At 40.9% G+C, this 27,544-nt stretch overlaps 2 protein-coding genes across 9 annotated transcripts in view; one reads left to right on the forward strand and one right to left on the reverse strand.

The window, feature by feature from the left end:
- The window catches only part of TMEM266 (transmembrane protein 266), an 88,226-nt gene extending 85,413 nt beyond the window's left edge, over positions 1-2,813 (reverse strand). For 2 of the 5 annotated variants that reach the window (XM_027712177.2, XM_027712176.2), the window contains exon 1: positions 2,734-2,813. The gene's annotated coding sequence lies outside the window, so the exon portion shown is untranslated. Of the gene's footprint in view, positions 1-2,070; positions 2,244-2,598; positions 2,615-2,733 lie in introns of those variants that run through there. The other 3 variants (XM_039379271.1, XM_039379273.1, XM_039379270.1) reach the window with 3 other exon arrangements.
- A 336-nt stretch (positions 2,814-3,149) lies between these two features.
- Positions 3,150-23,423, forward strand: NRG4 (neuregulin 4). 4 transcript variants are annotated; one of them, XM_027712195.2, is made up of 7 exons: positions 3,150-3,388; positions 6,902-7,069; positions 8,085-8,150; positions 12,060-12,153; positions 19,179-19,328; positions 23,008-23,087; positions 23,185-23,423. In XM_027712195.2, exons 3-7 carry the CDS (start codon positions 8,141-8,143, stop codon positions 23,199-23,201), a joined length of 351 nt encoding a protein of 116 aa, XP_027567996.1. In that variant the 5' UTR covers positions 3,150-3,388; positions 6,902-7,069; positions 8,085-8,140; the 3' UTR covers positions 23,202-23,423. The 4 variants fall into 4 exon arrangements, with proteins under 4 accessions (XP_027567996.1, XP_027567997.1, XP_039235209.1 ...); XM_027712196.2 differs by having other exon boundaries at positions 6,989-7,069; XM_039379275.1 differs by having other exon boundaries at positions 6,989-7,069; positions 23,013-23,087.
- The last annotated feature ends 4,121 nt before the right edge of the window (positions 23,424-27,544 follow it).

Below are 27,544 nucleotides of genomic sequence, written 5' to 3' on the forward strand. Positions count from 1 at the left end.
AAATAACACCTCGTTTGTTGCTCTGATAGAGTATGCAGATAGTTTTATACTGCATAGCACAATTCAATTAATTGTTGTGCTATTGCCAGGTAATGCAACTTATTTAAACAGATACTGATGATATAGGTAAATTTTAGTCATGTCAGGATCTCGAAGGGCAATGCAGTTCCTCCTCCTGACTGGGACATAATCCCATGTTCCAACACTGGAACCATGGGCTTCATCGTGCTGGGGGTTTTGTGAGTCCTGTCCCTCTGTGCCCAAAGTGATCTGTGATGCAACATCACTGCAGAGTCAGACTCCGCAGCACAGAGACCACGAGAGGCGGAACAGCAGCTGCCAGGGACCCAGAGTTTGGGGAGTCACCACTGACCCCAAGCTGCAGTAACAGCACGACAGTACTGGGGGCCGGGAGAGGGGAAGTGTAGGGAGCATCTTGGACAGGGCACCTTCAGAGCTGTAATCATGCCTACACCCAACTAACCTTTGGGAACAGACACAGTGACAGGGAAAACAGCTACACTGCGTGCTATGTTCTGCATTTATGCTGTCAGTCACAATCTGAGAATATCTGAGCGGAGTAGCAGGCTTGCACTGGTACTCACATTGCAAGCATACAGAGCTCACATCTTAATTTTCTTACTGACCTTTTCATACACCAGTTGGAGTCAAGATCTTTATCTCACCTACTACTCCAGTTCTGAAGCTGAAATAGCTGATGTGTACTCTTGCTACTTGTTCTCTTTGTCCACTGCTGTCTTTAGCACAATTACTACCTGCTAACCACATCTAACTTCGGGTGCAACTTCCACCTCTTTTCGCCCTTCAGGCAAAATCCCCACCTTGCACTGAACGAGTCAGTTTTACAATCCAATGGGCAGCATCAGGACAGAGCTGCAAAAACTCCACTTTGTTCAGAAACAGAGGAATGAGTACGAACTGCTTCGGGAATGGGCTCTTAGTTCACACAGTCCCTTCCCTGACTGCAAGCACACTCTTCCTGCATTTAGGAACCATAACACGTTTGAAGAAGAACACACTTGCTTCTTATTCCACATCCTCTGTAACTGAGAGGTATTCCCCCCCTTCTCTGCACAGAGGAGACTGCCCCACAATACAGACATTGTTCTCAACGTCGAGGAATGGCTTTTCCCATATAAGATACTTGCTGCACAATGTTAATCGTGGTATCTCGCTGCAGAGCACTTATGTGCTACTATTGCATGGTCTAATTTATAATCCCCACCTAATGTGACTGTGTTAGTAATAATCCTTTTACAAGTGTCCTGCAGGAACTTGCAGTATCTTCACAGGAGCTACCAAAAAATAACTATCACTATTGTCTCACCCGATCCACACTTGGGTAATAATGTTATACAGCACATTAAAAGAACACAGTTTGCTTACCTTTCTTGGTGCAAGTTCCAGTAATAAGTCTCGCAAAAAGAGTAGGATTCCTAACAGTCACTCCACAAAGCAGCAATTTCTGACTGTGTGCCTATGACAGCAGCCCTGTGTTCAGACAAATGAGCCTTCTCTGCTGTGGCAGAGAATGAGCATTCACAGCTGTAAACACCCCTACATCGTTACTCACTTTACTTCTTTTACATGTACCATCTTTGGCAGCTGTTACAATGGTGTCAGGTGTGTGCTCTATTTAACACAGACCTTGTAGATCGGTTTGCTCTCAAGCCCACATGTAAGAACCAAGAAATTCTGCTGGAGACACATTTAGCAGAACCTTTTCCTGTACATTCAGCAAGCTAACAAGCGTAGAAACCAAGCACACCCATGGACTATTCTCCTTAAGAAAAGTTACTGTGACATGCCGTCTTGTTACAGCTCATCAATCCTCACGATTTAGATTTCACCTCTACAAATATAACAAAAAAGGCCTATCACATTTATTACATTTTTATGCAAGGCAAACCAAAAAGTCCCTGGTTAAGAGCACTCTAAATGGATTTCAACTTCAGAGAAGAAACTATAGTTCCTTTTCTGGTTGGGGCAAGCAATGATGCTGCTCCGGGACGGGGGATTTCCAAGAAGTGCTGCAGCACCTTTACAGACCTGGAGCGCTCTCGGTGAAGGCACTGCTGAGGCACCACACGTTGGGTGGGTTTGCCCGCACGGAGAATAAAAGCGACTTTCACGCTGAGGCACCGCCGGGGCCGTCCGTACCCGGGAGCCGCACGGCACAAGTTGTGCGGGGCGCGGGGGCCGGGCCGAGCGGCGGTGCCGGGGGGCTGCGGAGCGGGAGGTGCCCCAGAGCCCCCTCGGCCCCCTCCCCGAGGGGGTAACGCCGCTCCGGCCGCGACCCTCAGCCCGCCCGGCCCGGCGGACCCCGCGCAGGGTCCCGAGCGCCCCCGGCCCCACCGCCGACAAACTTTGTCCCGCGCGGAGCGGCTGCCCCGGCACCGCCGGCGAGGGGGGCCCGCCGGGCCGCCCTGCCCGGCCCCGGGGGCGCGCACGGCCGCGCTGGGACACGGCACCGACCCGCCGCCCGCACCGGAGCACGGCACGGCCCCGCTTCCCGGGCACGGCACGGCCCCGCTTCCCCGGCACGGCACCGACCCGCTTCCCCGGCACGGCACCGACCCGCTTCCCCGGCACGGCACTGCCCGCACCGGAGCACAGCACGGCCCCGCTGCCCGGGCACGGCACGGCCCCGCGGCCGGAGCACGGCCCGCACCGGGGCTCCCCTCACGCCGCCGGGGCTCCCCCCGCACGTACCTGCTCTGCCCGCGCCACCGGCGTCCTGCGCGCGCCCCACGCGGGGACGGGGAGGGACCCGGGGCCGCCCGCGCGCGGCCCCGCGCGCGCCGCCCGCGCCCGTTCCCTTGGCGACGCTGGGCCGGCGCGCGCGCGCGCGCGCGCGGGTCGCTCCGCGGGAGCGCGGGTGGGGGGGGCGCGCGCGCGTCACGCGCGCGGCGCGGGGCCAATGGCGGCGGCGGGCGGCGCGCGCTGGAGTACTACGGGCACGGCCCCGCCCCCCCGCGCGCGACCCCCGCGCGGGCACCGGAGCGGCGACGGAGCGGCGACACATCGCGACAGACCGCGGGACACGGCGGGACACACCGCGGGACACACCGCGGGACACGGCGGGACACACCGCGGGACACACCGCGGGACACGGCGGGACACGGCGGGACACACCGCGGGACACACCGCGGGACACGGCGGGACACGGCGGGACACACCGCGACACAGCGGGACCCGCATCGCCGCCCCGCGCGGCGCCGCCGGGGCCGGGATTGCATAACGGCGCCGGAGCGAGCAGCTGCGGGATTGCACCCTGCGGATTAGGGATTACGTTGATTCAGCAGATTGCCCGGTGCATGTCTGAGAAAGATTACAGCAGCAGAGTTAAGAATACCCCTGTGCTGCGGTAAGCCGTGGTTTCACTAGAGCAAATTAACTCAAAACAAAATTAAATGCACCAAAAAAAAAAAAGAGAGAAAAAAGAAAGGAAGTAAACCAACCCAAGGTTAAGAATGTGCTTTAAATGGACAAAATAAATGGGACTGGAATTCAGCTTTTGAGTTATCCGCCCTATGCTGTAATAGGAACCAGCTCTCTGGATAAATCTTAAAAAATCTAAATCAGTACAATGAACACTAGTTACATTTGATTCCTGATGAGTACCATGTAAAAGTAAATATCTAAACTCTCACGATAAACATTTTGTAGTAACTCAAAATTATTTAAGAGGCACCGGTCAATTTGATTCTGTCACCATGTGCTAAACTGTCTTCTTGTACAGAGTTTGTAACAGGGATTTTTAGAGTTCTGATCACTGGATCTGAGGTTACTGACACTGGGGAGCTGACATTGTGGGGTCACTACATCTGCCACTGAGGTGTGAGTAAAAATTAACCATGCACTGAGAACCTTTAAATTGCATTAATTTCAGTTGATTTCTTACAAGAGTTGATGAAACTTGGAAGCAAAAGTGCCACAGAAGAAATCATCAAGCACACAGAATGAAAGAATAGTGTTGTGGGGGTTTTTTCCCAAGCTTGGTAGTGATCTTTTTTAATGCGTGTTGCGAAATTTATTAATTCCCCCCACATAAGCACACACAGGCTCGAGACTGGAATCTCTATCTCAAAATTACGAATTTGTAGTTATATTTGACAGAAGCTCAACTTTGTAGCTTTGCCAATGTCTGTATGAATATCTCATACAGTAGAACTGGGGTTTCTGATGGAAATTTGCAGTTGGTTGCAAACTGCTTGGGAAATTTTAGGAATGGAAAGTGTCCCTTTAAAGTCACTGTAATCTCTCAAATTGCAATTTCAACACCATGACAAGAGCTTTAGGCTGCTGTTGTAGTACATAATTAATCCTAGGTGTACTTCAGTGGATAAAATCAAAACGTAAACCTAAAGTTTTGCTGTAGGCATTTCTAAGACAAGAGGACTCAGTAATTTGTTGTCATCTCAGAAAACTGTAATGGAAAGAATTTTAAACAACTGTAGTCAAAAAAATTAACCTGTAAGACAAAGCACACTGAGATTTGTGAGCTATTTATGACCTGCCTTTGCTTCTGCCTTTTGTTAGAATTCCCTCACGTTGTGGCTGTCCTATCCTAAAAGAAACTTTCAGGGTGTAAATTTGTCCTTATACAGATTTGTTGTAACATCTCACCTTGAATTCTTCCTTAGAGGGATCCTCATTTGTGTCAGGCAGTTCAATGGATTTTTTTTCTGACACCTGATGATTTTCTGTGCTCAGATCAGTTATGAGCTTCAGGTGGGGAGGGGATGAGAAGTTATACCTAGATGAGAAAAAACAGACTCCTTTTAACAAGACTTCAGGACAGGTCCTGGCTCTTGGAGAAAATAAGAGGTGTAGGTTACTAACTGCTTGACAGATACCAAGGACATATCTCAGAAGGAAAGTTGTATTTAATTAGCTCAGTAAGCAATTTTTGAAACCTTTTCTGTTCACTGTTTTCACAACACAAATATTTGAGCTCAATATTGGGGCAGAATGAGATTTTACTTTATTTTTTAAAAGAATACATAATGCAGTAAAATCTCATTCTTTATGATGGCTGTAAAATGCAAAACTTAATCTAAATGTGTATTTGAAATAGCCACATGACCAAAATGATCTTTAATTTGTGGGAGTGTTTACATAGAGATTAATTTTAAGAATGTTTGAATAACAAAGAACCATAAAACAAAGCCCAAATCGCTATTCAGGGCTTGCTTTTTCTCTGCTCACTAAGACTTACAGTTACATTCTTTGGGGGGGTACAGCATCTCATGGATGCTTGGGCCAGCTAACCAGTAAAAGTACCCAAACTCAAGAGGCAAAGCAGATTCTGATTTAAATATGTGGGGAGTAAAGCACACAGGTTCGTTTAAAGACAAACCCAGCGAGTTCAAAACAGTTGTTCCAATATATCTCAGTATGCACAGGTGACTTAAATGTCTAAACTGTAACATTTCCAACAACATACAGCTGTTGTTTAGTGCCAGTTTAGATGGCAAAGATGTGGGGGAAAGGATAGAACTGATCTGAAGCTTTTTTTCAACGAGCTGGCACAGAGCAAAATAGGCTGTATTTTAAATTTCAGGTAAAAATGCTCCAACTGGATACACAGAATAACTTTTCAGGAGCTCCCAAGATGCATGCAAGATACACAATCGAGCACTCATACAACTGGATCTGTAGTTTCTGTGAGCATAGGCTACATCTGCCTCTTAAGAGGAAGACAGATTGGAAAGTGGAAGGTAGAAGCACAAATGATCTTTGTGTTTCTAGTATGAACTCAGTGCACAGATAGGTTTAGGCAAGTTGGAATAGAGTTTAGCAACAATTTCTGTGGTAGTATTTCCTTTTCTTTAAATATATCATCCTATTTCTAATGAGACAGGGACTCCAATCTGTTCTTTATAGGACACTTATACATACTCGAACCTCTTTTCAGAGTGCAGCACCCCAGAGAAAAACTCATAAATACATGACTACCTAATGATTTATTTCCTCTTCAGTCTTAAAAAAGAAAAAATAGAGAACTAGTGGTCCCATGGCCTCCCTCAGGCTGCCTTGTTGTCTGCAGTCAGCCTATAAACCATGTGTAGTACCCGTCACAATGAGAACTAGTCCAAACAGTGATGAGTGGCACAGCACACCCCTGTAACACACTGATGCAGCAGAAAACCTCAGCTTCCCCATGGGATTTTCTGCCAGATCACTGGATTTAAGCATCTCCTGAAAAAGTTCAGCTTACACCCGGAGCAGCAGCAGAGACAGTGAGGTGCATACTGATAGTAAGGAAAGACGAGAGATCTCCTTTTTGCAGTAGCAAAACTAAAGTTATTCTGTCAATTCAAGGACTCCTAATTAAATCTGGTACAGGAGCTAGTCTGAAATTTAGGTGATATATCCTGTTTATATTTTCTGTTATGAGAGCTATTGGATATTTACCATTTTGTGGAACTTCCTGTGAAAAGGGAGACTAAATTAACAAGGACTGCTTGCTCCAATTAGATACAAATTTAAATCAGATTTTTGACTGCTGTGTAAAATATATTTATGATGCAATTTGTGTGAGATAGACTATGTGAATATTTTGAATTCAGCAATAAACTGTAGTGCTGGTAACGCTAGAAAAACATGCAAGTGATTCTGTGAGCATAATGGGGTGTTCCCCTATTCTGTGCTTTGCCTCTGCAAGGATGTTTGTCTTTGCTGTAACCTCACCCACATTGCACTGTATGTAAATGTGAAGCCTTTTTCACAGCACATAAAATCCAGATCTCGACTGCAGGAGAAACCTACCTGCAGGATGATTTATTTCTTTTAAAGCCAGGATTTTAGTTCTGAAGCGACTCCTGTTCATCTGTCTCTTTGTGCAATGTTAATTGTTCTCGTTGTGCACACAAAGGTTGTGTATCTGAGGCAGCTCAAGAGGACGCCTTTGGGTGGGGACCTTGCTGTTACAGCCCAGTGTGACAGGCAACTGCCATTTCAGATTTTCCTGTATGGACAGGACACGTGAAAACTAGAGAAGCCACCTGAGGTCCCATGAAAACCAGAACTGTCTGCTCATAAAGTAAGTACAAATGCATTATACCTTCTGAAATGGGCCTCTGCAGAAAGTTGGTTTTCTGTTACTGAAAGCTGAAGGATAGGCAATTATTCCTCGTAAAGCTGAGACTTTATTTTATTTGATCATTTAATGGGAAAAAGATTCTTCTTTCCAATAAAGAGCAGTTTGCTTAAATAATTGCTTTACGTACACTTTAAAGTATAATTAAGAAAAAAGAGCAAACATGAAAAAATAGGATGATCTATTGCATTAGGCTTAAACATAACCTATTTGGTACAGTAAACCTTGACTATACCTAACAAGAAAACAGAATATAGCAAGGCTAGCTGGTTATAGAGTTGGCATATCTACAGAATAAGTTTCTTTTAGCATTGTCAAGTGAAGATTGGTTTCTGTCCAGGCAGAGAGTTTCTATTCCAGATTTTAAAGATCATTGTACAAGCCTTGACCTTGCTGAGTTCTGATAAATTCACAGCCTGTATTACTAATTCCACCTGACATCCAGACATGAGAAACACTCAACTGGAACACACAAACTCTCAGTGAGAAATGACAAATTGGGGAGTTCTTGTTTGTGGAATGCAAGAATTCTACCACCAAGACCTTACCTGACTGAATAATCAGCAGTCTGAGGACTGGGGCAGTTGTGTGCACTGTCTTTCAAGGTGCAAATGCCAATCTAATGAGCTGGCCAGAAACAATCAATTCGATTGCCTAAGTGCACAGGTATGGCAATTCTGAATAAGCATGGCAGTTTGAAAAAAGCATTCATTGTTTCAATATGCTTTAGTGTGAATTTGGTTTTACTCTGCCTTTAGGGATTCACTGAACTGGATAGCAGACCTGAATGTTTGCCATTAACTGTGAATTAATGGAGCTCACATCTGACAGAACCTCACTGTCACAGTGCAGCAGACTCTTAGCAGCAACACTAAGTTGCATTCCAGTAGCTGTCTCTTCAGGGGAAAAAGTCATCAGGTTTAAAAATGACATGCTCAACTTCCATGTTTGTCTTCAGGTGCTGTTTTAGAAGAGTAGCCTCTGACCAAGAATAAAAATTGTTGTCGGAATAATATGCGAACAGGTAATTTCTTCCAAGTCTTCACCTGGATACACATACATGTATAATTAGAATTCATTAATATTGCCTTGAATTTAGGAGCTGCCCCTGGGATTGTCACAACTGCTCTGTAGAGCTGCCATCCCTTATTAGAGTTCACCTGCTGATGGTACAAATTCTGTAAGGGCATGTTTGCTTTGATCAATCCTAACGTTTCACACTTTGTGACTGATTAGCATACAGTCCAAAGTTGCTTGTAAGTGAGGAAGCATCAGCCCCCTTTTATCTTCTGTCAACGTTTCCCACTCCTCCCCCTTTCCTTTTTTTGTGTTAGCAGACTTCAGGATTAGACAGTCTAGTATTTTAGCCTCTGGACTAGGCAAGACAGCTGAGTCAACATGTGGATTATCAAGGCTGGCTTGGCTCTTGGAGAGTTAAGGTGGTGTTGAGCCTGAATTTGTTTTTTTAACAGCTAGGACAGTCAGGTTACAACAGTTTAAATGCAAACAGACGAGATAGTTTAGGGACACAGCACTGTACCAGGAAGAAAATTAACTCTGTCCCAGCTGAAACCAGGACATGTGCATGTCCTCAAAAAGAATAATTAAGAATAAGTGTATTTAGAGCCTGCTATTACCCCAGCCAGTTAAGTATTGATAGTCTGGCATTAAGAAAGAACAACCTTGTTTTATTCCTCTTTGCTTCTCCTTCCACCAAATTCAACTTTTTTTAAAAATAACTTTGTGTCCTACTTCTCTTTAATCTCTCACATAGGATGTATCAAAATACATACATATATATTATGTGCAACATAAAGAGAGCTCTGTTAATTTAAAAGCTAAATCTTTTGTATTTTTTTAATCTCCAATCATCACTTGACTTGTTAAACTTTTCTATCTTGATTATGGAGTCTGAATGTAATATACATTTGACTTTCAAAGCACACAATTTGCATTTTTAGATTAATATAATGTATTGACCTACCTCATGAAAAATCATAACACATTCACCAATGCTAATGTAATTGGGTTTTGGCTTGTACTGAACCCCTTCTGATTCTCCAGTATACTCTTTTGCATCATTGACTATAAATTTAGAGGGATAAACTGGTGCTTTCACACCTTCCTATCTATAAATACAGAACTGTGGCTCTGAAATTTGCTGCAAGCTACTCTATTTCAGTACAGTAGGTATGAAGTACAATAATATCTATTTTTGTGTTACGATTTTCTAGTAATAATGTTTTATAGTGTTGAGCATCCTGAATTTTCTTTTATTGCCTTTTGTAATTCTGACACCTACTTTATACTGTATTACTCTGATAATTTCACTAAGTAGTAGCAAAGTATTGATAAACAAAATAGAACTAATGAAAAGCACAACAGGATGGAAAAAGGGGCACATGATCTAGATGGACATAGAGGTTTCTTCGAGTTTCTCATCACTGGTAAAATTAAGGTTACCATTTTTCCCTCAGGACTGGAAAAAGTCTATATCTGGAAGGAAATAGCCTATAGAAAAATTGTCTGTAATTACAATCAAAAAGGTTTCAAAGGCTCCCTGGGCACTTTTTGTTCTCTCTCTCTGCCTCTCTCACATTCTCTAATAGGCCTGAGGCAGAGTGCCTGAGGTATTTAGCCAGAGCAGAAATGCCTGGTTGTGCTGCAGAGCTGGTCCTTAATACAGAGGTCACACCTGAACAGGGATCATTCTCCCAGATGTCCCGAGGCCTGGGTGACTCGAGGCATTGAGGTTTCCTCAGGACTCTGCCACTGTGCCAGTGTGAGACAGGTCCATTTCTGCCTAAAGATGAAGAAAAGAAATAGAACCTTAAGGCAGGATTTTAAGGAGGTTAACAAATTCTCATTAATTCTCACGAGAACTTCTTTGCAACCTTTCCATGAGCTGTGTAAAAGATTTTTTTTGGGGGGGGCCTACCTTCTATCATCTTGCTTTTCCATCTGGTAGAATTTCAACAGTTAACTCCCTCAGACACTTGATAGAGTTGAGAGCACGTTGAGAGTTTTGTTTTTCTCAGCTGATTCTTATAATTGTATGGATATCCTGATACACTGTTCATGTGTTCAGTACCCTCTCTTCATTTGACAGAGGATTCAATTGAATTACACTCTCACAGAAGGTCCACTGTGAGGTTTGAATAGACTAAAATCAAATAATTTGTAGTTCTTGTTTAAAAACCTCCTTGTTTTTCTTCTGTGCCCATTTTATTCCTATTGCAATTGTACTGTTAGTCTTCTAATAGTGAACTTGCAGGAAATGAATTGCCAGCAGAGAAGCACAGAAAGCTTCGGAGTTAAAATAAATTTCCATTTAACTTCTAACAAGGTAGGGCAGAACACACATTTCTGTGCAACAAGGTCAAACATGAACAATCTTTCCAGCCTTTCTTCTCCCTCCTCCAGCTCCCTCTTTTATCTGCACACAGGCAAAAAGGTCCAGTTCCCATTTGGATGCACTTGGATAAGAGGAACATGGCACTGAATTCCTGTTGGGTGCTGGGGTTTAACTGCCTTCACCTTAAAATAACAGAAGGACTTGACTCACACTCCTACATCAGTATGCCATCACAGAAATGGAAGAATATGTGGGAAAAAAGGGAGAATGGAATTGCTGGAGATTGTCTAGAGGATAGCAGGATGCACAATGGTTTTGTTGCAGAGTTAGAAGTAGCTAAGCCTCTCTGCTACTCTTAGAAAAGTCAGTTTTATTTTACATACAGAGCTGTAGAAACTCCCTCTAGGGTAGGATTTCTTATGGCCACACTTCTCACTTTTTTCTGCAGGAATAAAGGGGAACCCTAACTCTTTTTCCTGAAGGACAAATAAGAAAACTAAAATCTTGATTACTCTTAACGCTGTATTTTGTATAGAACATGTCTTCTATACATAAATAGTGAAACAGCAGAGTTCTTATTTTCAGAGCTTCTGAGAGAAATAACAGCAAGAACACTTAAAGTGTGAGGTAACACATGATTCTCACCCTTGTGATGTCAGAAGACTGCTCTATTTTTGTTTTGATTGAGATACTGTAGTTTCATAAGATGGAAGAAATATATAAAAATATATATATGCATATATATAAAATGAATTACTGATGCATTAAATGTGTCATAAATATATGCAGTCCAGCTTCCAAATTTAGACTGCTTTCAGAAAGAGTGAAGTGGTACAGTTAAATATGCTTTTTAAGCATAAAATGGTCAACTGCTGCTACGAGTGCCAACATTAGTGTCCTGTATGGGGGTGTTATTAGAATTCCTAATTATGTTTAACACACTAGCAATTCATCCAAGAAGCCTATTGAGTCAGGAAAGAGCCTTTCTGAGGTCTGTGGAAATGACATTGTACCACGTAAGTGACCCTTGGCAGGCTGTCTCCTCCTCTGGTCATTAAGAACTGGGGTGGGAAAACCTGCCGGTGTCCAAGTGGGCTGTGATTCAGCTCTTAACACAGCCCTGAGCAGTCTCAGAATGTGCTGGCCCACACCTGTGACTATTCTGGGTGCATCTGTACTGGCTGAGCCTCTCACAGAAGGTAGTGAAGCTAAAGATAGTTTGTGCCAGTGGAACAGGACAAACCAGACTCCCCACGGGTCATCGTGTGGTCACTGTGCTCGGCACGGCGAAGGAAGGAACGCAGAGTTCAGAAGTTCCTCTCACTGCCAGAGAAAGTTTGATTTATTTATCTAATTTAGGTGTTTCACATGTGATATGGTGATAAATTAGTGATCTTTTCCGCATATTGTTACATGAAACAGCTGTGCAAGACAGTGCTGTGTGTTGCTGGCCTGGAGGGCAAGGCCGACGCCTTTTCTGTTCATAGGGTGGTTTTGTTTGTGTGAGGGTTTGTTTTGGTGTTTTTCTGGTTTTGAAGTCTCTATTTTTCTCAGTGTTTTTTTGGTCTTATTTTTAAGATCATGAAGAACTCTGTGGCACCAGTTATGGATCTTTTTGTCTAAATGGAGGGATTTGTTATATGATTCCTACTGTATCCAGTCCATTCTGCAGGTCAGTGAAACTGAAGTTTGTGTGTCTAAGTGTTGGACAGTAGCTGTCTAAAGACTATGTCTCCATTTTGTTTCTTTAGGAAATCACTGTTAAAATGTCATCTAAAAGAAAATATCTATTACCTATTACTTTCCAAGCTTGTAGAGCCGTGACAATATGAGACAAATAATTGTGTATACTTGGTTTATACTTGCTTGGCAGGTGCACCAGCACTCAGTTACGTATGCATTCAGGATGATGTCTATATTTAGAGCCACGTCTCTTCCCTCATTACAATACAGAAAGAACAAAATACCCTTTGCCTCATGGAATATAGACTGTAGGAAAGGCATTCAGAAAGGCAAAGTACATTCCCAGTCTTTCTTACAGATGGATGATATTACAAACATTTTTGTAACATAAAATGGCCTACCCTGAACAAAACAAGGAGGCACAAAAAAAAATATGATCTTTTAAGGGGGAAAAAAAAAAAGACTGTAATTCAAGACTTACTGTGTTCTCTGAATCTTGCTGAAATACTCAGCTTTCCAGTGACAGCCAAAGACTACCTGAAAAAGAAACATGAAGGCAGCAAATACAGATACTTCCTACATCATTCCATAGCAGAACCATTCTTCTCTCTGAAACCCATTTAGCACACTGGAAAAGTAGCAGTTCCTGGTTTTGCATGTGGATACATTTCCTGCATGAATACAGCCCTATCTTTTTATTTTCTCATTTACCAAGACATAAGATGCTAAATGAAATTCTCATTTTTCATGGTTCATTTACTAATTCTGAGTTATCATTCATCAAAATAAATTATGATTGATTTAACGGGTTTGCTTAACAAAATAATAGGCATTCAGACAAATATTACATACACTTAAGGATATTACCTTTTTTGCTTCTATGGCAACTTCTGCTCCCTCTTCCATCTTGAGCTATAACTAATGATAACTGGATAAAACAGTTGAAGAAGGGAACAAAATCTGTTCCCAGATGCCTAATTAAAATATCTCTTTGTTTTGTTTGGGACAGTTCAATTTAAACACTAAAGCTCAAGCATGTAAACTCATTTAGTTAGATGAGGAGAAAAGAGACAGTTTTGTGATAAATGCTCATTGAAAAATATACACAGCAGATCACTGTCATTGTCCAGTGTCACAATGAATCACATCCAGAAGGGAGACTAGAGCTCCAAAGTGCTGGATGATGGTGATTTATTCTCTGCTAAACCTTGCAAGCTTGTGTGATAGAAAATGAATACCACACACACAAAAAGTGAAACATTTTGAAATACATGCTGGTTTTTTTTTTTTCTAGAAGGAATCCCATATTACTGATATTAAAATACCTAAATGAAAAATGAATGGTTAAACTAAATAGCATCAGTTACACAATTTCAAAGCCCCTTCTCAACTATTGCTAGGCTGCGTAACAAGGAAGATGTATTTGATGCAATAACTATAAATGTGAAGTAACAAATCCTCAGAACAATTCATCCTTCAGGAGCACAAACTAGTCAGCATAGATAATTTCCACTTTAACAGCTCCAAATGAAGTCATTTGCAGTTCAGGTGCTATAGGATTTTATAATCTGCTGAAGCAGAAAAGTAACATCCTAAGAGCATTTCTGTTATACTCAGGCAATCTTACTGCATTTAAATTATCAACTATTTTTTTTTCCGTATCTAGCGATTGATTATGAAGTTAGATGGTTTAAATAGCAGCATTCTATTTAAGCATGTCCTCATTCTAAGCATGTTCCTTAATCAGTCAGAGAAGGCTAATTATAGATGAGAAAGGTTTTGTTTACACACAGATATCTTAGTAATCAGCAGTGATGTGAATAGAAACAACAGAAAAAATGCATCACGATTCAGCAGAATTCAGGAAATATTTGGTGCTTTGGAACTTCAGGACTGGCATCATCACATGGCTGCACAAAGTTTCTTTGATGGAGGTTTCTGCCAAATCCCACCCAAAGCTCCCAAATGTTCTCAAATGATCATCTCCCACCAAAAGAAAACTCAAATCACTTTTAGACTCAAAGGCTGGATGACTGATAGTTAAAAGGGGGAGATGGAGAAAGAACAGCCTAAAAAACTGTAAAAATACCTTGAAACACATTTGCCTTGACATGCTACTTAGTTACACCAATGTGTTGTGCTAAACATAGTCCAGGTTACCTGATGCAACGTCATTGGAAGTAATTTCGCCACAAAACTAAGGAAAATGCATCAGTCTTTAGAAATATGTGGGTTTATGCATGCTAACAAATTAAACCTTTGGAATTTAAGTTATTTTAATCATTCAGAAATGGACATATACAAGGTAGAGATTTAATAGAAACAAACATTAATTGACCCCCCCTTCCTGTGCAACATTAGCAGATTTTAAATACAGCTGATGTGTGCTGAAACATGAAGTTGCTCAGCTGCCATCTTCCCTCACTGCTTTCCTAACAATGAGTTAACGTTCTCAGCAGCAAAAGCACACCTGGCACCATAAACCAGATGAGCTTCAAACCCAGGAACACTTAAATGTACTAAATAAACAGGCAGCAGGACAGAGAAGGATGGAAAAGCAGCTGCCTCAGGTGTCTCAGGAACCACAAGGCTGAAAGCATTTGCCTCAGCACCTGATGGCAGCTGCCCCAGAAGCATTAATTAATGCAGGGCAGAACAAGGAGATTTTGTTTTCTGAGGGGGAGCTCTGGTACTTCCATTTTTTTCTTACACTTGGCAGATTTCTGAGAGCATTCTTCTGTGTTTCAAACAAAATACAGATGGCATAAGACCACACAAACATAGCTCCTCTGCTTGGGAGGGCAGTACACACAAAAACAACAGTGAATGCTCTCCTTATGTCTTTGAAAACTATTAGCAATCAGAACTACAGCTGGAGATATGGCAAATCTTGCCACATAAACACATAGTTAAGGGAGTTCTAGGGAAAAATAATCAATTCTTTCAACTTCTCTCCACTAGGAGCATTTTCTTTTACTCTCTTTGTATATGAAGTCATCTTCAGAGTAACAGTTTTGAAACTCCCTTAAATGCAAAAATGTTTAAAAACCTGCTTAGGGCTTCCAGTTAACTTTGCTATTGTTTATTCACTTCAGCTTGAAATTCTTTTTCATACTTACTAGATGTCCTTACAGTGTATGGATTAAGACAACTTTCAGGAGCCTGCTACAGGCTGAAGATTATGGTGATTTTGAAGCTCTCAGCCATGTAATCTGAGTTACATTGACAAGCAGATAATTTTTCAGCTTTTTCTGCTTAGAGCTTTGTATTTCCATGCAAGTAATTTTGATACCAAGAAGCACCCAGGATTTTTCTGACTAAAGGAAGACTAAATGAAAACTAAAGTCAACACCCTTACAGTGTAATGCAGTGCAATGAGAATCCAGGTGCATATTTGACTCAAACTCTACTTCCATTTTTAAAGTCTGTCAGATACTTCCTTATGTTGCCCACCTGGGAGTCTGGCAGAGAAAGAAACCTCTCCTTGTTACTATATCCCACAGGCAGAGGACCCCTTGCTCAGCCCCATAAGAGACAGCAGTAGTGCCTGCTGTTATTGCAAGACCTTCATGCTTCTGTTTTAGTTACTAATCAGATTTTAGGGGAGCAATAGAATTGCAGACCCACCCAATGCAGTCTATTTACTTCCACTTTGTACTGATGCTGACACGGGTGGTTTGGATTAATATCCTATGCTGAAAGACTCTCTGGATTTCTTTACCTCTGCTAGTGTTTCGTCTGTAGCACAGCTCCTGTAGTATGTTTGTATACAACAGTTTCAGGCTGGCTCATCTCGTCTGACAGGAGGCGTGGGGGTGTGTGCATGTGTGTGCAGGCACCTAGGAGAGCACAAATCTGGATGCTTTCTGAAAATGGGAGGTTTCAGTCACAGATTTCCCTCAAACATCGAAGGTTGCTGTATTTCCACTCTGATTGAATTAGAAATTCTAATTTCTTAGAGGGGGGAAAGACCTCTTTTCCATTTTAAAAATCAAGTTTGGGATGCTACATAGTAAGACCATTTAGGCAACACAGAGCACGTGCTGAGGCAGCAGACCCACAGCATGGAGGTGATGTTCTGCAGCAGCTACACCTCGCCTAGGGAGCACAAGACTTAATGAGTCTTATGCTCTTAGTCCAGCCTAGAACCAGGCTGCTCTGGTTTTGCCCCAGTTTATTCAAGTGCAGATGCACCAGTGCCTGCCCTATTAACAGCTGCTCCTAACCTGGGCTCTACTTTTAGGCATCCGTTATAAACAAGATAAACTAGGAGTTTATCTTAAAAGCTGCTGGCTTTTAAAGCTGTGTCTAGTAAGCCTGACTACCTCTAGAAGGCATGAGATAGATGCCATGCATTATGTTCATGGCCCATGTGCTTGATAGACACTGTGTTTCTGACTTGCTTGCAGTCATTGCATAAGTAACTCCACTGAAATTATTAGAGCTCTGCTACAGGATAATAAGGTCTTTTGAGTGAGTTCCACTGCTAATTATAGAAGTCTGCTTAGTTTCTCACCAATTTTAGGAAAGGACTTGCAGAAGAAACCTTTCCTGGTTGTCTTAAAGCATCAGTTGCCTTCACCTCTGTGTACATCAGGACAGGTAACTTCATAAAAGCTCGTGAAAGCCAATATTTGAACATCTGGATTTTCAGAAATGCCCTGGCTGTAGCACAGTTTGTTGCTAAGGTCACATTAGCTATAATTTTGTTTATTTATATGTAACCCAGAGGTACCTCATCGCAATTTTCCTGTTTCTATGAAAACCTACATAATTTTTAGGTTTTATGGCAGCAATTTTTACATAGCTTGGAATCACTTTGAGCAAGTGTGTCAACAGCTCAGCCTAGTTTGTAATCCCTGATCCACTTCACACAGTTAAACAGATACTATCAAACTAGCCAGTCATGAAAAACATGTTTCTACAACTTGTTTTTGTTACATCCATGCAGAAGAGGTTCAGCATCCAGGATGTTTAAGTTTTGCATGTGCTTTTTTCAGTGCAGGGATTTTTCCCGTTGCTCTAACCCTGCATTCATATTGCTGTAGTTTTCCCCTCAGAGTCTTAGGCCTTCAAGCTCCTTTCCCTCTTAAAGGCTTGTGACTACCTCAAGCATCTGGTTGTGTTTTCTATTTAGTAGGAAGTGCTACAATCTCGGTGAGGTTTTTTCTAGGCTGTCATCACATTCCCAATTTTTTTTCCCGTGGTCTTTTGCAGCACATGAATACAACTTCTGTGCACTGATCATGTCACCTCTACTTCTCACAACAGTTCACTAACCCTCACCTTTTACCTGATCCTGTGTGCAACTCTCTGCAGCAGGACTGTCTTTTCTTCCTCCTGCTTCATTTGACTCTTTAGGTTACTGACTTACTCCCTTTACACTCGTTCTTTAGAACTTTTCCATGAGCCTTAATTTGATGCCAAAACCTATTTATTTTTTTTCCTTCCTGTATCATTTTAGCCTTGCATTATTCTCCAGTTTCCATTGGTATTCAAGAATACTTCTATGAATTTCATATTCCATTTTCTATCCCTGTGACTCTATTCAGCTCTCCAAAGCATTTCTCTCTCACTTGCTAGAGAACAATGCCCCACTCAAACTACACTTCTATCCTTAAAGTATTCTACAGTATTTCAGAAATAGGCCACTGAAAAGCCACTACACTTAGAGTAAATATCTGGAACATTATCTCAGGCAATCAGAGCAGTCTGCCTGCCCTTGCTTCTCCCAGCAGTGACACATCATAACTTTGAAAAGTCTCCCATTGTCCTTGGCAGTTTGATCAGCTGCACAGCTTTAATATATGATGATAATTAAACAGATTTTTTTTTTTTTAGTGTCTAAATCTTCCATTATATTTCCAAAGACAAAGAATTAAAAGAAAGGGTAGTAATTCTTTGTGGCTGAGACCAGCAGTACTGAAATACTGTCCATAATGTAGAGAAAGTGGAGTCACAGTGAGCCTCCACGTTGGAAAGCTCACAGGGATCCTTTTGTCTTAGTTACATGTCCCAGACATTTCTCCTTTTTGGCAGTTCCTCCCCACTCCCCCTTCTTATCCCTCATCTGAAATTATACCTTGCAGCTGCCAATGGCAGTGGAGAACTTCAAGTATGCTACAGAGTTCAGCCCATTTCTCTCAGCTGGAGCCTCAAATTGCTTATGTCACAGATTATTATGACTTCAGTGCCAGAAATAGCAAGAAGGAGCAAGATCTTTAGTAATACAGAGGGAAGCAAATTTACATATATCAAAAATACATGCAGAGTGTAGATACTGAAAGAAGTGCTTTCCATTTTCTGTACTGCAAAAGAAAACTTAGCAGAGTAAGTGCAAAATACAAGACAAATGAAGATTAGTTTAGCTTCAACCTATCTATTTTTGACTGAATGTGAATTACTAAGCCATCACTTCTATTTATTTTTAATAAAATATACCATTTTACCTTTCTTCAGAAGTTTTCAGAGGCTCAATACATAAAATAAGCATAGTAGAGAAGACTTACCTAGGTCTCTCCAGGAGAGGGTTATTCACCAAGCACGTAACATGTTCTGGCATGAATTATCACACTGCATAAACTACTTCTGCAATTTAAGGTGTACCGTGTCTCAATGAATTCCCATTTCCTGGATCTATTTACCTGACAGCTCTTCAACAAAGGAAGCTAAAAGTTACATGAAAGGGAGAAAAGAAAGCATGGCTACTGTGTGAGAACCAGTGGGATGACACAGTTAACACTAGAGAGGTAGATTTAATTAATTAAATCTGTCAGTAATGAATATACTAAATTTAATATATGAAAGCAGTATGGATCAGAATGTAAACTTGATGCCCAATGTGCCCAATTCCCTTTGTTCCAGAAATACAAGGTGAGAGGAAATTCCCTAAGAAGAGTTGCTGCCCAGCAAATACAAACTTTGAATTATGTCATAACAGTTCTCTCCCCACTTAAGAGCAAAAGAAGCCTTTGACAAGTTACCATCTAATCCGAATACCACTTGGTTTCCCAGGTGTATTGAGCATTACACAGGAGCCCGTTGTGAGGAAGTTTTGCTGCCCAGCATCAAGTCCCAAACAAAAGGTGACCTGTTTGCAGCTTTCTTGGCTTCACTTCTTCTTCTAGGAGTTCTTGTAATTGGAGCATTCTACTTCCTTTGCAGGTAAAAGTGCTTCATAAGGCTGAAGCTGTTTAATCAAGTAGAAATTTCTTCTGGTAATCATGTACTAATTATCTGAATGTAAAAGCATGTAATGAATTATCCATAAGGTTGTATGGTTATTCAACATAATGAATGTGGGTGTCTCAACTTGTTGCTTGTAATATTTCACTTCCTGGCTTAAAGTTTTCTCAGTGTCTTTTCTAAGCTATTACTTACAGTTGCTTTGTAAAAAATACAGGTAGTACACCCATGTTTGAGATCCACAGTCTACCCAGAGTTAGTGCTAACCTTTAAAAACTTTATGTTGTCTGAAGATTGAGAAGTAGAAGCAAATTGATGAAGTGCTTAGGGAACAAAAACTGTTCCCACTGAGCTGCCAGCCAAAGCAACTGGTGCCATTAGCTCCTAATTCCTCTACAGCTCCTGGTCTAAAAAGGAAAACTAAGGAAAGAATGAAAGTGAAGAATAATCCCAGGCAGATACTTCCTAACTAACATTTTGAACAAAACAGAGGGCTAACTAATTTGTCCAGGATGATCCATGTTAGAGTAGCAGGAACATGTCAGTGCCAGACAGCAAGTGCTGCAGGTTTGGATTTTGCAGCATTTTAGGCACATCAGGACTTGGAATGAAAACACACAAGCAGCTATTGGGATCAAAGCAGCTATTTGATGCTGTACATGTGTCAGTACACTTAGACCAAACCCAAACAAACTTACTGTTTTCACTTACTCTCTGCATTTATAATGCAAGTCAACCTCCTTTATTTTTAGAATACAGCACTTTTTATAAGAGCTTATTTTGTCATACACCATTAATATGTGTTTATGCCTTTATGAGGCAACTTACATGAGTCCCTGTAATTCTTGGCCACCACAGACTTGCAGCCTCTTCCCCTTTCTCCTGTACTGCATTTCTCCTTGGCTGTGATAACCAAAGGTTCTTGCAATTCTGTTCTTTGCTCTCCCACAATCACATTGCCAAATCAACCTCTCTGATCAGTGCCTTTCAATGAGCGACCTTTGGAATAGCTGGGCTAGTTTTACCTCAGCTGCTGTCATGGAAACCCACTGAATGCCAGTTTTTCCCACAGCTGAATGTATTTAGAAGAGATAGAGAGCATTTGATACAACAGTTTGTATAAAAACCCCCTTGTTGTAAAGCATACCCCCCACCTTAGTAATTTTAGTTAAATTACTCCTGCTTAGCCATGGAATGCCACAGCAGTTCTTCACTAAAGAACATTTGAAGATTGCCAAAAAGTTATTAGAATACAGCTTTAACTAACTTGAGAAAAATTCATTCAAGTGTCATACAGGCAGTATTTCTTCAGAAATAAAATTGTCTCCAAGAAGAGAGCAATCTGTTAAAAGATCCCTTTCCTCTTGCATACAGCAAAATTAGGGGAAAGCTGGAGACACAGTCTACTGAGTGTCATGGTCAAAGTACAGAATCTTAGAGTGACAGCAATGACAGGTCTGTGCAAGTTCTTTTATTAGACAGTTGGAAGATGAACCTCACCTACCCTTCACTCAGGCTCTGTCTAACTGGCAGAACAAGTAGTAATGCCTCTTTATTGGAAAAATAACTCAGTCTTAACATAGTTGCCCTTGAACTTATCTTACATACCAGACTAGCTTGGGAAATCTCATATAATCATTATCAACTTCTTTAGTACAGATAAAAGAACCTAACTGGCTCAAAATTGTCTTGTCTTACCTTTACACTTCTGAGGCTGATGTAGGATGATCATCTGCTAGAGAACTCATCTATGCAAGAAACACTTCACATCTGTAAGTCCTTATGTCTTGACTGAAATGACCAACGTGTGAGGAGTCTCAAGTGGATACTTTAATCTACTGCTCTCTTTTCAGCTGTGTGAATGAGGATTATTGCCAGCAGCTGTCATTAATCTGCACTTTTTTCCCCTCAAATTTGATCTATCACCTGTATCCTATCTTAGAAGAGGGTGAAATTAGGGTTTCTAAGAGTTAGCTGAGAGTTGCATCATCTTTGGCTTGTCCTTGACAGGATATGTTAAGTTTAAAATGTTAAGGAAAAATACTGTTTCCACTGTTATACTTTATTAACAAAGATGTTTGATCCACAATCAGAAAGCAGAGTTTTTTCCCCACTATTGTGTTTTATTAAGCATTTCCATGGCCCTTTCAGCAGAGGGTTCTAGTGGGGTTTTAGTACAAACAGTAATGCAACCTGGAGGGATGCAGAAGAGGAGATACTACTGGAAGTTCAGGACAAGGAAAAGGAATCCCTAAAATTACACATTAAATCTTTTAGAATTTAGGAAATCAGTTTTGCTCTGTTTTCTTGTTTGTATCATCACTTATACCTCCCTTCCTTTCCAAGTTGTCTTTCTCTGAGGCTACTTGGGACAGATTTGAGGACCAAGCACATGCAAGTGCATTTAATGCTCCCTAGAAACAAATCCATTCAGCCATACAAGCGTGGAGAGAAAGGGTTTCAGTGCTCTGCTTATAAAACTAAGTCATAACTAACAGTGAAAGAAACCCATAAAAGAATAGGGCTGCATAGGAAAGCTCTGGGTGAGCAGTGGGAAATAATTCTTTTTACATTTAGCTGAGTCATCACATTTTTATCAGCTGATGATTTATTTTTTTCAGTCTGCAGAGTGCAAATCCAGATGCAGGTGCTCTCCACCTTGAAATAAACACCCCTCCAACAAACAGACTCATAAAGTCTGTCTTTCTGACATGGGCAAAACAGGAAAGTCTGCAAAAATCCCTGCTATTACACTGGTACTGGGTAACAAATGGCATATTTTGCTTCCAGCAAGTCACCTGTCAGACCACATCCATCTGGCCTTCCTTCCTCCAGAAACATATTGTCCAAGGGTTGCTGGAAGAAGAATAAGAAAGGTGGCTGATGACTATAGATGGCACATAAGCCAGCTTTTATTTAAAAGCAATACAGAAGCCTAAATGCCACACACAGAGCTTAGAGGAACAGAACAAAGCCTAGGGAAAACTAAAATAAATCTGCAATTCATTTCTATATTTCACTGTAAGTCCATGTTGAAATGCCAAATTACCTGTAAGGTAAGTGCAGTGTTGATGAATGGGATCTCAGCCAGCCAAAACTACAGGGTCTAGGAATAAAGCCACCTGAGCTGTCCAAGACAACAGACTTTGTGGAGGAGTTACATCACCACAGGACACAAACTGGACAGAACAGAGAAGAGCTCATGACTCTTCTCAAGAGAGCAGATGTCTGATTACTATTAAAAGAAAGGGAACAAGACAGCAAGAGGTCTTTACAAATCTTTACAAGATTTGTGTCTCCTCAACAAAGCGCGGAGAATTTCACATAATTTCCAAACATCAAGAGAATTAATAATAAATTATTTTGTGCTGTCTACTAATTGCTTAAATAAAGAGCTGAGAAATCAGACAAACAGGAACATTAGGAGAGAAGCCACATAGTTCTGAGCGCTCTACTGGCCTCTGATCTCCGTCCTTCTCCCTCCAATACAGGCTTCTCACAAACACTGACTATTAATTAGACAGGAATCACAGGAGATCCGTGTCACTTTTTTCAATGGACATCATTCAATTAATTTGTCTCCTCCCTGACAACTTTTTTCACTCTGTGTGTATTTTTTTCCTCTCTCTGTTGTCTGGTTTTTGTTTCTTTTGGTCAGAAAAGTTTCCATTCCAAGGACAAGTTCCTCAGAGTGTGGTGCCAACCTAGTTGAACCTACAAGCAGCAATGGCTGCAACAGTGAGTGCAATTTAAAAGTTAAATGACTGGACTCCACGAGGAAAGTGGGGGAGGAAGTTTTCCTTAATTAAAGGTATGTGTTTTGTTTATTTTTCAGAAATAACAACAGCATAAAGCAATTAAGTGGAAGAATGGTGGGAAAACAACATGCAGAGCAACCCTAAGAACACAAGTTGTAGAGGATGATGTGGTGAGCAAGATGAGAGAAGAAAGCAAACTGAAATAGGAGGCTTATGTGTTGGAGAACACTGCAACTGAGACATAAACAGTTGCACTTAATGGCATTTGTATGTATTTTTAAAGGTGCATCAATTATACAGAAATCACTATAACTTGTTTGAATTTTTTGTGAGATTGTTTTATGACAAGTTACAGTTTTCAGTAATGCCCAATGAGAACTTTGGGGTTTACTACATGGGAAATGTATGAAATATATTCAATATTTTTTTCACTGCACAGAGAATATGAGATAAAAACAGGGGTTTAGCATGACATAATACTATGGATTTTTGATAAGGGAATTTTGTTTGACTGTCTTGATTCAATAGTTTCAAAAGTTGTACTACTGATACATGTCCAGAATTTGGCTTGTTTCAGACACCCTTAACAGATGTAGGGGGGAAAAAAGTACCTTTCTGCCAGCTAATACTCTTTCTCTATTTTTCTTTTTAATCATAAGACAACATGAGGATGAGGTACCACTGCTAGTGTATTTGATTTGAATTTGAATGAAAAGAAAAGAGATAGGTACTGGTTAAAAGAAGTTTAGGCAGAGAATTTACGCTTTGTTTGCTCTACATCCCTAATATTAAGCAAGACATTTTCCTTGATGGGTTTATTTTTGTCTTGCTTTCTTCTGAAACTCTCACTGCTGAGGGAAATTTAAACCTCGCCTTAAGTTTTCCGGTTGATATTCAGATAGCAGAAGCCAGGAATTTTATTCATCAGGTCAATTCCTGATACAAAATATCCAGACAGGTGTCTTGGCTGGAAAAGTGCTGCCCTCTCTAAAGATTTATTTCTTTTATTCACATAACCATTTGTTGATCCCACCAGTACCTCATATATCACACTCTGGTTCCTTACAGGATTCTCTCAGACAAAGAGAGGCCAAATGACATGGTCCATGTCCCTTTTTGCCTTGACAACACAAAGAGAATGGTCTGGTTAGTCAGAGGTGTAGAAAATGTGAAATGAGCAGCTTTCTTTTCAAGTTATTTCTAGCACTGGGGGTTGAAACCAGCAAAAATCAAATATGTTTCCATTTTTGCACATTACTCAGCAGGTCATTATATGGGATTTTTAAGGTTGTACTGAGGGGAAGATTAACTGAGAAAACTTCACGAATTGAAAGGAGAGAAAATGTAGAACAGAGATTTCTTATCTCTGAAATAAACAACCTGGAGTTGTGTAAAATCACAGGTGCAAAGAAAATGCTGAATAAGCTCCTATTTCTGGGATGCTTTACTAAGGCTCTGGTGTACTCTGTATCAGTGTAGACAAGAGTCCAGTGGGGCAGAGAAGGAAAGCCCTGTTATAGGGTGCAAGGTGAGGAGTCAAAGGGAAAACTGTGCTATAATAACTACTAGAACACAAACCACAAAAATTCATTACCTTCCAAGGACTCATGTCAGAGAAGTCAGAGTCCCAGTTAATGCTCAGCATCTGAAGGGAGAATCTGAGGGCACCAAATCAAGTACAGGACCTGATCCAGAGATTAGGTTATATAAAGCACTAAAAGATCACTTTCTCCCCAAATTAACCAATCTTCTATGTTATTTTCTGGACTTCAAACCTTTTGCAGATAAGCTGAAGGAAGCTGGGAATATTGTCTTAAAGGCTAAGAAAGAGAAAAGTGATTTTTCATCACACAGGGACATGTCACTGTTGTAGAGAGAGCTCAGGGGATGTGTGGCAGTACTGAGAGCTCCATCAGAATCACTGTCACCTGAACTTTGCACATCCTCAGGGAAAACTAATCAGAGACAGCTGCTCTCAGATAACTTCAATATGTTACTGATCCTGAGACAGTCAGACTTACAGTTTGGGATACCATCTCCACTGAAAAAGGAAAAGGCTTGTGGTCATCTTAAGTGGAAATTCAGGAAGGAGATATTAATAGAAGATGTAAGAAATAAATGGGCTGAAGTTGTACTGTATAAACTCTTAGAATCCCCTCAGCTTTCTAGACAGATATGGAAGAGTTATTCCCTGTTACCAAGTGTGTTTGCATTATTTGGGAAACAGTTTGTACAAAAAGTGAGGCTGAATAAACCAAACCCATGTTTAAATGCAAACAAGGTGATTTATGGAACAGTGCTACCTGTGAAGGAAATGCTATTAGCAGTTCAGACTGCCTCAAACCCATTGCACCTGAGAACATTCCAGCTTCCAAAATTAATGGGCTCAGTTCACAAGCTTTGTGACTGTGACGTTCAGATCTAAATGAGATCAGGCTACAAATTCATTTTAAGGTGGTCAAATGCCACAGAAAGTACAGGGTAGCCAACATTATATGTAATTTCATAAAATAGTGCAGCACTTTGTAGCAATGTTTGCTTACAAAATAAAGTAGCCCTGTGAGCAATAAAGCTAAAGAAACACCAGTTCCAATGGATCAGATATTGTGGTTGGAGTCACTGGAGCATAAAATTACATGTTTATGGAGGGGTGAGTAATAAGGGCTTTCTCTTGTCCATTTGACTCCCATTTCCAGGAAACACAAGATCTCATGTCTTTAAAATTACCTCTCCACCAGCTGGAAGGTTATGAGGGAAGAAAAGTAGAAAAGGCTAATTTCCTAAGAAACTCCACTACTATGATTACACCACAATTTATTATAGTGTTATGGCAAAAACTCTTTTATACCTGAGGATCACGTCTTCCTTTCAGAATCTTGTAGTAAAAGTCTCTTCATAAGGTGTTGCAAAAACCTTTTGATCACTTGCAGAACAAACTGACAGCTATTAGCAGGAAGTCTCTTTATAGACCTAAGGAAGAGGTTGCTTATATGTTACAGTATATAATTGTTCTTCATTAGCAGCCCAAACAAACTCTGGAGTAAAGTACAGTTAAAGGAGAACGTGAAATGGCTTTTCAAAGAAAACAAGAGGATTTTCTCTGTGCAAGTCTTTTGATTTATAATGTTAAATATTAAGCAGGAAGACCAACAGAAAGTCCATTTGGTAACACTTCCCATTTTAAAGGTACCTTCAATGTTGTGCAACTCCTTCAAAATTTACTGCACTAAAAAAAAACCCTTTTCCTTCTGGCCCTGCATTTTTGAACAGCTGGGGAGGGTCTCTGACTGTGTGACTCTCTTTCCTTTGGTATTTAGCATCCTTTTATTTAAAGGACATCAAGCTATTTCCAGCAAAAACTGAAAAGACTGGATAAGTTTAAACCCAGGGGTTTTTTCCATTTACTTTCATTTTTACTATGACTATATTCAAACCCAAGGATATTCATGAAGATTTATCAGTATAAGTTTGGGAAAAAAAATGGAAGCAAGTTGTGTAATGATTCCCTGGCAATATAATTTAGATGACCGGGGTGCAGGTGTTCACCATGCCTCCCAGTTACAATGTCTGTTGACATCTATATACTTTAATGAAGAGATAGAATATTCCTATATCTCAGATTATATGGAATAATCAAAAGAATCCAGACATAAATTGTTTGGGTTTTGTGGTTAAGATTAATGAAAAAAGGGATTCTTCATTTAAAGGACTGCAGTATTTCTTGCACTTTGGGGGAAATGAGCAAAGAAAAAAACCCCTAAACCTGTGTATGCCTAAAGATGTTATAAAAACCCCCATAACCCAAAACCTTCTTCATTATTCTATGTAACATTATCTGCTTATGCTTATTCAAAGTCTGTTCTTGCTCTCCTTCTGACTGTAACCTGTTCAACATCATCTATAAGTAAGGCATGAAGTCAGTTCCTTGACAGCAGAGCACCAAATACAAATTTTGTCAAATACCCATAGTCAGGCTGCTGCTCAGTTCCATCTTTGGGACTGACACTCCACAAAACCTTTCACCAGGAATCATTTCTAGAGCGAGATAAGGGATGTAAATAGAACCTACAGCTGCAGAACCTGAAATAACAAGAAGATATTGCTGTTTTCATCCCCCAAATTAAAGCTGCAACCAATTTTTAACTCTTCTCGATGCACCTCTGTGTTTGTGTAACATTTGAACAGTCCTTTTCAGTGTTCATTTTAAAAGAGACTGTTTTCAAATTACCTTCTCAATGCAAGTAATGATATTTCATCTAAAACTTTGTGCAGGCACATGATGGGCTGTAAAAAGGTAGCTGAGCATCCACTGGTGGCAGTTTGTAACAGGGCTGGGTGGTTTGAATCTATGTTGTTCATTCTCCATCACAGAAATTGCTGCTGTTTCAAACCATTCAGTCATTTTCACCAGTTCTGGAGATTCTCAGAGAGTTGCTT

This window comes from Pipra filicauda, unplaced genomic scaffold, assembly GCF_003945595.2.
Source record: "Pipra filicauda isolate LSUMZ 115617 unplaced genomic scaffold, ASM394559v2 scaffold161_size1661140_pilon, whole genome shotgun sequence".
NCBI classification, from domain to species: domain Eukaryota; kingdom Metazoa; phylum Chordata; class Aves; order Passeriformes; family Pipridae; genus Pipra; species Pipra filicauda.